The 12,923-nt window shown below is 39.9% G+C and overlaps 1 protein-coding gene across 2 annotated transcripts in view; it reads left to right on the top strand.

Moving 5' to 3' along the window:
- Nucleotides 1–12,923, top strand: part of FKBP5 (FKBP prolyl isomerase 5) — a 110,777-nt gene that overhangs the window by 69,226 nt on the left and 28,628 nt on the right. For both annotated transcript variants that reach the window (XM_077754908.1, XM_077754907.1), the window contains exons 5-6: nucleotides 3,882–4,024; nucleotides 4,986–5,100. In XM_077754908.1, coding sequence (XP_077611034.1) covers nucleotides 3,882–4,024; nucleotides 4,986–5,100 — 258 coding nt within the window. The remainder of the gene's footprint in view (nucleotides 1–3,881; nucleotides 4,025–4,985; nucleotides 5,101–12,923) is intronic.

Below are 12,923 nucleotides of genomic sequence, written 5' to 3' on the forward strand. Positions count from 1 at the left end.
TATACCTATTATGATCCTCCAGATCAAGAAGAATCTGCAAAATGTTTATGCTTTGACCCTGTAATTCTCTTTCTACAAATGGAGCCTAAGGAAGTGTGGTAGAAACATGCTTTACCAACCCCAGATTGATGATGCTCTCCATTCTGTCTGGAAAGACATTGAGCGATACTGCCAGTCTCCCGTCCGTGGTGCGGTCCTGCCCTGTGCGTCAGCCAACTGAGTGTGCCTTGTCGATGCCCTCCAGCCATGGGCCACTAGGAACAAAGCTGTCATTGAACAAGCTGGGTTTATTACGCACTGTAGGGAGGGGAAATGCACATGGGAAATTGTGGGGTACTTCAGTAAGAGGATCCATTATAGGATTTGGGCTTTTGTATTGGGTGATTCGGGGAAGGGATTAAGGAAGAAGGCTTTTGATCTGGATTGGATATTGTTAGGATGTGAGGTAATTCCTTGGGTATCTTAACACATCTTCTCCAGGAGGAAGGCCGCACACACAGAGACTGCAGCCATACCTGCTGGAGAGGTGGCAGTCACTGCTGGAAGCCAGGGGAGGGGGGGTTTGGAATTTTGTAGGTTGCACAATGACTTGATTTTTTGTTCAAAATTTTGAGGTGTTTTTGTTTTGTCTCACTTTTTCATGGTCTCAGAGTGACCTTGTCTGATGTTGATATTTTGTGAGATTGTTCACATCCAGCGGGAGAATGGCATGGCCTAGCTTCCCCCAGGCCAGCTTCAGACATCAGGAAGGCCTGCCTGGCTGTCCGTGTCCAGCAGCTTCTGGGTTAAGTTAAGGGGCTGCAGTTTTCTTCCTCAGACTGTCACTAAGAAGCACTTGAAACCTGTTTATATCCAGTGTACTTTTTGTAATCATGTAATTTAATTAGTATATAAAACACTTAAATTAGTGTAGAAAGAAAGGAATTATTTCTGTGAAAACTTGGACATTTTTGGAAAGCTTTAACTAAGGTGAATGGCTAAAAGCATTTTGTAAATTGCTATTGAATTAGTGGTGGGTAAAAGGCAAAAACAAGCAGGCCATTCAGAACACATTTTTACCAGAAGAATTCTGTGTACTGATTGCTTTACAAGCATCTTCTGGTTCTCAGTCCACTTTACAGAAACCCACGTTGTACATTGCAAATGATACATTTATTTATTTATTTATTTTGAGAGAGAGAGCAGAGGAGGGGCAGAGAGAGAGGGAGAGCAAGAATACCAAGCAGGCCCCACACTGATAGGGGGGGCTACACTCAAGAACTGTGAGATCATTACCTGAGCATAAATAAATAAATAAATTGATGTAGCCATTTTAGAAGGGCAGTTAGGCAATATCTAATAAATTGAAATGCACATCACCTTTGCATTTTTAGAATATTCTCCACATACTCTCACAAAAAGTAGACAATCGTATATAGACAAATAATCCTTATTTAAACTACCGCTAATATGTTTCTCAATAGGAGAGTGACTGGAATATTAATGCCACTGCTTAGAATGAGCTAGATCTCATTTAATATTTGTATTAAATATTGTACAAATATTTGTATTTGTGATGATGATGGCTATTTTTTCATTATTTGTTTATTTTTATTTCTGTAAGCAGGCTCCACACCCAACATGGAGCTTGAACTCAGGTTCCCAAGGTCAAGAGTTGCGTGCTGTCCCAACCGAGCCAGCCAGGCACCCAGCTGTTCTTTATTAAGTATATATCATATGCCAGGCATCATGTCATGAATTTGACATATTTTATCTAATAATTCTTATAACAATTATATGGCACACACAGTTATTATCTACATTTTGCAGATGAGAAACTGAGGCACAGAAGTTAAAAAATGTACACATTACTTGTGAGGGACACACCTGGTATTTGAATTCAGGTAGTCTGAGGTTAAAGCAGTCTGCACTTTTAACCTCTAAAATGCAAACCCTAAAAATTAGGAGATAAATAAAATGTATATCTTTCTTTCTGCTGATGGAAAGAGATCAAGATATATATTAAATAAAAAGCAGAATTAAATGCATAATATGCTGTCATTTGTGTCTTAAATTTTTTAGGGTCACCTGGGTGGCTCTGTTGAGCATCCGACTTCAGCTCAGGTCATGATCTCACAGTTTGTGAGTTCGAGCCCCGCCTTAGGCTCTGTGCTGACAGCTCAGAGCCTGGAGCCTGCTTTGAATTCTGTGTCTCCCTCTCTCTCTGCCCCTCCCCCACTCACACTCTGTCTCTCTCAAAAATAAATAAACATTAAAAAAATTTTTTTTAAAGTGACAGCACGCACTGGAAGGATATAAAAGGAGCAACAGTGTCTTCTTATAGGGAGGGAACGGATGCCCTTTTACTTTGTTTTTCTCTCTTGTGTGTGATTGAATAATAGGCATGTATAACTTATACATTTTTAACTAAACTAAGTATCTGATCTTTTGAAAAATTGTAATACTTAAGACAAGCTGTAGTCCTGAGTCAGGAATGCTCTATCCATCCCTACTTACCTACTTTAGTGTAGAATTCTTCTTATTCTAATATATTACCACCAGCTTTCAGTTCAAGATAATAGCGGTCTTCAAAATTCACTTTTAGGGCCTCCTGGGTGGCTCAGTGAGTTTAGTATCCGACTTTGGCTCCAGTCATGATCTCGCAGTTTGTGGGTTTGAGCCCCGTGCCAAGCTCTGCACTGCAGTACAGAGCTTGCTTGGGATTCTCTCTCTCTCTCTCTCTGTCTGTCTCTATCCCTCCCCTGCTCTTGTACACTCTGTCTCACTCTCAAATAAAAAAAACTTTAAAAAAATTCACTTGTGCTGGGATTTGATTACCTGGTCCTGCTGTCAGTTTTTGATTGACATGACCTCTCATTTTTGTATTTTATCCCTTTAAATCCCCTACAATTTTTTGTTTCCCAAAGGATTTGAGACTGCTTATTGTAAGATATAATTACAATTATATAGGCTAATATAGTACAGTTGAGACGTAAAGTCAACTTTTAGATTCCTGGAAGTAGGGAAAAAAAAAATTCTGAGTTCAGTGGTTCTTGTGATTTGACAAAAGGACACATAACCATTTTGTTAAAAAAAAAAAAACTTTTTTCTTTTTCTAAATTTGGAGATCTCTTTCATGGGCCTTTTTATGCAATTTATACTTTTCCAGTTTTGTTGTTTTTGCCTACTCAACTAAATTATAAGCTTCCTAAGGACAAATTCTGTTTCATTCCACACTATTTTTGTTCTATCTGTACCTAGAAAACACACCCTTTATTATGGTTGAAATTGTAAATTAAGCAACAGCTGCAACCCAGCTACATTTCAAAGAGGGTGTTACTACCACTTTTCAAAGATTTGGTCTTTGGGCAACTTAGAAATTGATACCACTGTTTTCCTTCTCAACAAGGAGTCTTCTCTGGTCACCCTTAAAAATCACAGGTTATTGTCTCCCCCTCTCACGACCCCTCCCCCGCTCATGCTCTGTCTGTCTCTCCTTCAAAAGTAAATAAAACATTTAAAAAATTTAAAAGGGGGCGGGGCCTGAGTGGCTCAGTCAGTTAAGCGTCTTCCCACTTTGGCTCAAGTCACAATCTCGTGGCTCATGGGTTCGGGCCCTGCATCAGGCTCTGTGCTGACAGCTGAGAGCCTGGAGCTTGCTTTGGATTCTCTGCCTCTCCTTCTCTGCCCCTCCCTCGCTTGTGCTGTCGCTGTCTCCTTAATGTTTAAATAAACATTAAAAAAATTTTTTTTTAATCACAATTTATTTCTTGGTTCTTTTTGTAGCCCCTGCCTACTGAGCATGTACTATAATAAGAAATTTGTTCGAACTTTTGTTTTATGACCGTTAAATATTTTTAAATATGGCCGATCACTCTTAACCACCTTTTTCTTTCTCGTAGGCCAAGTTATCAAGGCCTGGGACATTGGGGTGGCTACCATGAAGAAAGGGGAGATTTGCCATTTACTGTGCAAACCAGAATATGCATATGGCTCGGCTGGCAGTCTCCCCAAAATTCCCTCGAATGCAACTCTCTTTTTTGAGGTAAGTATGTGTGTGATGTTGCCTTGTTAGCATCTGTTCTACTCTGGTGCTGGCTCTGAAGCAACAGACAGTGGAACAAGGAGCTAAGCTTGCTATTGAGAATCAGATCCAACTTATTTATTTTGGAGCTTGGCTTCTCGAATTGTTTCCCACAAACCCAAGGGGTGTGTGCCAGTGCTTTCTTAGAAACGTGTTTTTGGCACAGAAAGGTCATCTACAAATAAACAAAAGACACCAGGCTTAGAAGGAAAGGTTCTGGTCAGTGATGTGAGTGTAACATACTCAAAGTTGACCAGAAGACAGGTTGAAAATGTGGGAGACCAGTGTTGAAATATAACTAAACCAAAGGGTAAGGTATTTTCATATTCTGCAGGTTTACAGTTGGTCACCGATCTCACTTCTTCATTAGAGGCAGTAGCTGGTGATAATGTTACTCATCCTGTGTTGAAATACATAGATTTGTCCAAGTCTGATTAAAAAATTAAGGGAGGAAATGCCTGAAACGTCATAACTAGGTAAAACAAAACAAAAAACTCCCACACCTTTAGTTGGTTGTAGGTCTGATTCATAGGATTTATTTTTACATTTACAAAGGGAATTCCGTGAATCTGGGGTGGAAAGGTGGTGGCCTCTAGAGTCAGACAAAACAGTTCTGGGCAGCACCTTGTAGCCCTGGCTTTTTGCCCACAAGGCAGCTTTCCTAGTATTTCCTGTCTGTCTGTGCACTGCAGCCCCACAGGATGCAGTCCGAGACATTATCGTTACATGAAGGCTCTTTCCAGGTATTGAAAGTGCAGTGTTCTTTTTTTCCCTACTTTTCCAATAACTGAGATGCATAGATAAATATTAAAAGACTATTATTTTGTATAAAATGAAAGGAGAATCAGTTGTCCTTGTCGTTAAGTATGTTAAGCTGGCTCTGTTTGGTCTTTTCTCAGCCAAATCCTTTTTTCCTTTCTAGATTGAGCTCCTTGATTTCAAAGGAGAGGATTTATTTGAAGATGGAGGCATTATCCGAAGAATCAAACAGAAAGGAGAAGGATATTCAAACCCAAACGAAGGAGCAATAGTAGAAAGTAAGTATTGCCGTGACAGCAAAGTAGTCCTGGAAAGTTGGGTTCCATTTATGGGGATAAAATGGAGGTTTCTTTTTAAAAATTTGTTTATAGAAATAAACAACTAAATATAGCTCAACTCAAGAATAGTTTTAAATTCAACATTTATTAATAATGACTTTATTTGGTAAATATTCATCCAACATGTCTATGCTAGGTACTTACTGTACCAGCTTCTGTACACCCAGAAAGTGTAATCCCATCCATCAAGTCCAAGTCTATGGACTCCATGATGTGCCAGCAGCAATGTTAGTTGCCTTATGTATTTATTCATTTATTCTCATAATAATTTTACGAGATAAGATTTATTATCCCCAGGTGAGAAAAGTGAGTTCAGAGAAGTGGGTTCAGAGAAATTTCCTCAAGGTTAGAGAGTTACTAAACGGAGCAGTTGGATTATAATTCCTTTCGGAGCTCCCAAACCCATCTCACTGGCTTTTCTCAAGATGAAAAAGTTCATTGTTTTAGTTACATCAAAATTGGATAATGGTGTTCACTCTGTTCTGTGTCAGGAGATCTAGGTTCACATTTACTTTTCCATTTATTGGGTGACTATTCCATTTTTTTCACTTGTTAAGTTGGGGAGAAGGATACTCCCAAGGACGGGGTACCTGATCACTCTTCCTCCCGGAGCACGATGTATGTCCTGTGGTGTACACTGCTTGTCACTTTGAATTGTAATCAGTGTTTGCCCATTTCCCCAGTAGACAGCTTGACAAGGACCAGAATCATTTTAAATCTTTTTGTTTCCAGCATCACCTATAGTGCCCTACACAGATTTGGTGTTCACTAGGTGCTTTCGGCACGGATAGATGTTTGAAAGATGCCATTCACTGAACTTGAAGTACTTTTTAAAAAAGAGTTGTGAGAAAACATAGAAAAATACTTCCAATAAGAAAACAATCAACGCACTCAACAAGGATGGCAATATGAACTATTATAAAAGGCCCATTTAAAATAAAGAGTTCACTTAGAACAATAAACTAGAATGGTTGATTTTCTTATCTTTCCCATTTGTATATACTACTTGAGACCCATATTTCATTCCCGTGAGTCTGGCAAATTAGTTCAAGTTGAGTTACTTATTTAGTTGGAAACAGTTATAAATAACATTACAGTACTATTGCAGTCGAAGTGTTTAGGTAGCTATCATTCTTGGTATGTTTTAGAATAAATGAAGAGAAGCTCAAGTGTATAATGTTGGAGAAATACCTAGCCCAGGAGTCAGAGACAGGATTCTAGCTTCAACAGCTCTAACTAGCCCTTGCCTTTCTGGGCTCCAGCTTCCTTTACGATGAGACAGGGTTAGACGTCTTGATTTCTTAAGGTCCTGTTAGCCCTGAATGTTCCATGATAGAATTCTAAATTTTTACGAAGGTTACAAGAATGATAGAACATCATTTTCAGCATATTAGCAAGTATGTAAAAAGGTTATCTATAACAGATATTAAAATTTTTTATTATGAAAATTTTCAAACATCTAGAAAACTAGAGGTTTTTTTTCCTATGATAGAGTAACTCCCCAGATTCAACAATTATAATATATATTTTTTAACTGGAGGCTTTTGTCAACCAAATTAAAAGAAACAGCACTGAACAGTGCCACAAAACTACCATTGCAGGGTTAACTCTGGGGCAGGCTAAATTAAATCGGATCTTGCTTTTGGTAGTAATTTTGATGGGAGTCATTATTTTTAACTTTGTTTTGAAATCATTTTCGCCTTATAGACAAATTGCAAAACTAGTAGAGAAAATTCCCTTGTATGCTTCATCCAGCTCCCCCTGTTAACATCTTCCCTCATCACACTGCATTTATCAAAATTAGGAAATTAACATTGATAAAATACTCTTGACTATTGGGGTGCCAGGGTGACTCGGTTGAGTGTCTGACTCATGGTATTGGCTCAAGTCATGATCTCGTAGTTCGTGGGATCAAGCTGGCATCAGGCTCTGCACTGACAGAATGGAGCCTGCTTGGGATTCTCTCCCCCTCTTTCTGCCCCTTTCCCTCTCGTTAACACGTGCTTTCTCCCTCTCTTTCTCAAAATAAATAAACTTTAATATCATTCGACAGATCTTGTGTGAATTTCATCAGTTGCCACACTGATGCCCTTTTCCTGGTCCATGGTCAGATTCAGGATCCAGCGCTGTATTCTGTCCCTCCAGTAGTAGTCTCCAGTTTGTGACAATTCATCAGCCTTCCTGTGTTTTTCATGATTTTAACACTTTGCCGACAACTGGCTGGTTTAGAATGTAATTCATTTTGGGTTTATCTGATATTCTCCATGATTAGATTGGGGTTATGCATTTTTTGAAGAATACCATGTAAGTGATCCTGTGCCCTTAACATTTCATCATCATCAGAAGGTCCATGATCCTGATGATGCTCACGTGGTTAAGGTGGGGGTCTGCCATGTTCTTCTTTATAGAGTTGCTATTTTTAACTTACTAAGTATCTCACTGGGAGGGATCTAACTACTAGAAGACCATGCAGGTGTCTTTTGCATCACTGATCCGTGAATGATTTTTTTTAAGCTTATTTATTTTGAGAGAAAACACAAGCAGGATACCAGGCACCCCTGATCCATGAGTAATATTTCCATGCAACAGTTATTACTGTAGGATTTGCCTAGTGGTGATTTCTCTATTTCCACTGTTCCTTCTACAACTTAATTGGAATTCTGCCATAAGGAAGGGCTGCCTCTTCTCCCTTTTATTCAGTTATTTATAATAGTGTAGAGCCATCGGTATTTATTGTATTTTGTAGGTTATTATTTATTGTTCTTCTTACTTTATTGGTCAAATTGTCCCAGGTGTGGTCATTGAAAGGTTCTTAACCTGGCTTTTGTGTCTTTTCAACATACATCCTTTTTTTTTTTTTTAATGTTTATTTACTTTTTGAGGGGGGAAGGGCAGAGAGAGAGGGAGACACAGAATCCAAAGTAGGCTCCAGGCTCTGAGCTGTCAGCACAGAGCCCAGCGCAGGCCCTGAACCCACAAACACGAGGTCATGACCTGAGCCAAAGTCAGACCCTTAACCAACTGAGCCACCCCGGCACCCCCTCCTTTGTTTTTTAAGCACTTCCTTACTTTTGGTACAAGATGCTCTAGGCTCATTTTGTAGCTTCCCCACCCCAGGGCTGGAATCAGCCATTTCTCCAAGGAGCCCTGATTTCTTATTAGAAAACAGTATTTAGAAGCCAAGATCTGAGTGCCAGGTATACTCACACTGTGGAACATTATTGTTTCTAGAACCTCTTAACTTGACGGAGCTAGGAAATAGATGTACCACAGAATGCACGTATACACTGCTGTATGTGTGCTGTATTAGTCCGTGTGTCTATTAAAAGCTAGGAGCACGTACTGACACCCCTGGTTCCGATCCAGCACCTTATGTTCATCCTCACCTTCTCCCTTCGCTTTTTTAAAACTGCTTTCTCCAGCAGTGAGAAACCTCTCTCTCCTTATCCACGATGTGTTTGTTTATTTGCTTAATTGTAGGTTACACAGAAAGTGGTTTCAAAATTGCTAACCCACACCCCTGTGAAAAACACACTTTGTAAATGCAGGAAGTATTTGTGTAGAAGTTCCTGTAGTCCCTAGCCTCACGGCATACATTGAAAACACTGTTTTCCAACTTAGGTCAGTTCTGTGTCATCGCTCCCTTCAGTATGCTTATGTTATTCATTTATATTGCAGTTATGTTCTTTTGTTATGTTTGGATGCCATTTGGGGTTTCTTCCCGCCCCCCCCCCACTCTGGTTGCTTTTAACTGTTTGTTTGGGGTAGGTGAAATATTACCATGATTCTGAAACTGTACAAAAGGATGCATAAAGTGTTATTTCCCCCTCCTTGTACTAGCCTGTTGCCATTTCACATTATTTCCACCTTCTTCTTACCTACCTCCTGTAGGTCACCAGTCACATTTCTTCCTGGTTTATACTTCTTGTGTTTCTTTTGCAGAAATGAGCAGGTACCTGTAGTTTTTCTCTTATGTCCCCTTCTTTTAGTATGAAGGGTAGCATACTATCGATGGGTTTTAAAAATATATATGAATAATTCTTTATCTAATTTTACTTTTCTGTTTTCAAATATCTTAAGAAAGGATAATAACTAGGGGCGCCTGGGTGGCTTAGTCGGTTAAGCATCCGACTTTCGCTTAGGTCATGATCTCGCGGTTCGTGGGTTCGGGCCCCGCGTCGGGCTCTGTGCTGACTGCCAGCTCAGAGCCTGGAGCCTGTTTCAGAGTCTGTGACTCTCTCTCTCTGACCCTCTCCTGCTCATGCTGTCTCTCTCTCTCTCTCTCCTAGAAATAAATAAAAAACATTAAAAAAGAAAAAGGGGTAATGACTAATACTTTGTCTCTCATCTTGTTGGATTGTACTTTCTGGGAAGTTTTAGAATAAATGGTTTATTTTTACTTTTTTTATCCAAAAGCCCTATTTGGCTTTCTGGAACAAATCAATTTTATAAAAATGTATTATATTTTCACTTGTACCTCTTTGAAACAAGTTCACTGTGTGTAGGAGAAGGACCGAAGGTTGACTTAAAAGTGGTGCCTGTCAAGGGCACCTGGGTGGCTCAGTCAGTTAAGCATCCAACTCTTGATTTAGTCTCAGGACATGATCTCATAGTTCAGGGGATCAAGCCCACGTCAGGCTCAGTGCCAACAGTGCAGAAACCATGGGCACTTTGTTCTTTTGAAGTCTTTACTAGCTTGCTTTTTTTTTTTTTTTTTTTTTTGTAAATAGCATCACCCATACACTTAGATTCAAAGCCAGGAAGAAACCCCCAAACTAAAGCCAGTTCTGCTGTGAAGAGAACAGGAGACAGTGATGGTCGGTTATAATACATCATCATAGACCCAGAAGAGTTACAAAGTGTGAACCTCAGAATCACTACTTTATATTCTTACGACTTTAGACAAGTTACTTAACAGCCATGGGCAGCCAGTTTTCATTTTCTCGTGTGTAAAACAGGAATGATAATCTCTTAAACCCACATAGGCTATCGGGACAGTTAAATGAAGAAAGGGGCCTAGTACAGGATGGGTATTTCATTTCGTTTTTCTTCCCTCTATATTATGCTTATAGAATTGGTTTTGCTTCCTTAAAATAGATTTAAGGCTGGAAATCCTGGACTCCTTTCCCTTAGAACCTACATCCAATTCATCAGCAAATCCTTTTGGCTCTACCAGGATTGACCTGGCACTCATGATTCGTTTGTCTTTAACAACAGTCTTCAAATTCATTATATGTCTTAATACTAATTGTACCTAAATCCTATTTCTCCAGGATGTTTGGTTGGTTGGTTTTTGAAGAATAAAGTTATGGACTGAATCAAAAAAGGCTTTTAACTCAATTGTGATCTTTTGCTTCCTTTAATTTGTTTGTTGTGGAAGAGAGAACTTACATTAGTTGACAGGATTTCTTCTTCCTCAGAGAAATGTTTACCCTCTCTTGTCAGGATCCTGATAATTGCAGGGCAGTTTTTAGCTTCTGTTACAGTGTGCTTTTTCTTGTGTCCATTATGATGGCCGTCTTGTAATTCTTATTCAGTGTTGTTCTTTTTCCATTAAAAAAAGTCACAGTGTTCTAAGGTAGTCCAGTTGACAGTGTGATGGCGACTGATACTTTAGACATAGTACTGTAATCGCCAGCAATGACTGCATTGTCACTTTTAAGCTTAGCTTTCTTAGAAATTGAATCTGACATAAGGCTCTAAATAGCTACCACTCCTCCTTCCTCAGGTCACCCAGCTTTCACATTTTTGACTTGTTAACTTTAGTGCTTGGAGTAGACACATCAAAATGCTGGCTGTATGTGGCTGTCTTGCCTCACAGTGCTTTTAGCCACCTCTGAGAGCAAAGGATGCAGACACTTGGCAGTGTTTTCAAATGTGAGTCTTTCAGCAGAGCTGCCCGCAGAGTTCATGTCATTGGAGTACCCTTCTCTTCCCTCACCTCTCCCTCTCCTATTCCCACTGAGTAAGACAGAAGAGGGGCTGGAGAATGATTTCCAAAAAAGAAGGAGAGGGTGGGTGCCTGGGTGGCTCAGTCAGTTAAGCATCCAACTCTTGATTTCAGCTCAGGTCTTGATGTCAGGGTTCATGAGTTCAAGCCCCACATTGGGCCCTGCGCTGACATCACGGAGCTTGCTTGGTATGCTCTCTAGCTCTCACTGTCTCCCTCCTGCACGCATGTGCATGTTCTCTTTCACTCTCAAAAATAAAAATTAAAAAAAAAAGAAAAAGAAATCCATAGTCATGCTGGAAAATAGGATACAAGTAGATTAGAAATTATGAAGAATTTCTGGAAATATGTAAAGTAGATAAAATTGGACTGATGGAAACTAGACTCAGGAAACCCAACTCAAAACAGGTGTAGAGAAGATCTCTGCAGAGGTACATACCATTCTTCTCAACAAGCTTGGGCAGAACTTCAAGCTCACAGTCAGCGGGTGCAAGGGAGCCAAAGCAGGCTGTGGGGCAATCATCAGGGTTGTTATAAAACAATATGGAACAGCTGGGCCAGTAAGCTTTCCTAGCAGTACTCAACTTTGGCTGAATTTAGAATTACCTGGGGAGCTTTTAAAATCCTGATGCCCAGACCTCACTCCAGACCAGTTAAATAAGAATCTTAAATCTCACAGGCTGGAACTCCAGGCACAAGGTTTTAAACTCCCAGGTGATTTTAATTTGCAGCCAAGGGTTGAGAATTACTCTAGGGTCTGGCTATGTCTTTTGCTCCCAGGCTAAAGCCAGTAAGGCCAGATTTCTAAAATAAAATAGTGATCTGCTTCAGAAGACTCCGTGTGTCAAGATTTGGGCTACAGAGTAAGGACATGAAGTGTCTTTCAACTTTTAAAGCAGATTTTAAGGGGAAGAAAATTGAAATCACTCTGCACAACAGTAAATAGTCTCAAGTATTTTGCTCCTGAAGTAAAACTTGTCTGTATATCACCACTGGGGAAAGGTATCCCCAGCCTTCATGTGCACAGTAAATATTTCTAGAATCTTCCATAGATCTCCACAATCAGCCCATCCCTTTGGGGAAAATCCTACCATGGAAATAAATGTATCCAACCACTCAGAAAATCCGTGCCAGGTAACCACAAGCCTGTGGTCTTGCTGCATACTTCCTTTATAACCTAACCAGATAACAAGGAAATATCAACAAGTTACCATAACAAAAATAAACACCAAGATGGACTAAGAAGAAATAGAAGAGAACTTTTATTTTAATTTTTTTTTAACATTTATTCATTTAGAGACAGAGCATGAACAGAGACGGGCAGAGAGAGAGAGAGAGAGGGAGACATGGAATGCAAAGCAGGCTCCAGGCTCTGAGCTGTCAGCAGAGCCTGACGCTGGGCTCGAATTCACAAGCCATGAGAGCATGACCTGAGATGAAGTCGGATACTTAACTGACTGAGCCACCCAGATGCCCTGAAGAGAACTTTTAAAAATACTTGTCATTATCTTCAGAGATATTTAACAGGATGTTAAATTAATAAGTTAAAAAAAACCAGCTTCTGTGAAAAAGGAAAAGAAAGATAAAGTTTCTGAAAGTTAAGAATATTATTGTCAAAATTGGAACTCAGTGGAAGGGTCAAAAGGCAAAATGGGCAGTCCCAGAATTCTGATTAGCAATATAAAAAGTAGTCAAGGGGGCACCTGGGTGGCTTAGTCGGTTAAGCGTCCGACTTTCGCTTAGGTCATGATCTCGCGGTTCGTGGGTTCGGGCCCCGCGTCGGGCTCTGTGCTGACTGCCAGCTCAGAGCCTG

Source organism: Crocuta crocuta, unplaced genomic scaffold (genome assembly GCF_008692635.1).
Source record: "Crocuta crocuta isolate KB4526 unplaced genomic scaffold, BGI_CrCroc_1.0 scaffold132, whole genome shotgun sequence".
NCBI lineage: Eukaryota > Metazoa > Chordata > Mammalia > Carnivora > Hyaenidae > Crocuta > Crocuta crocuta.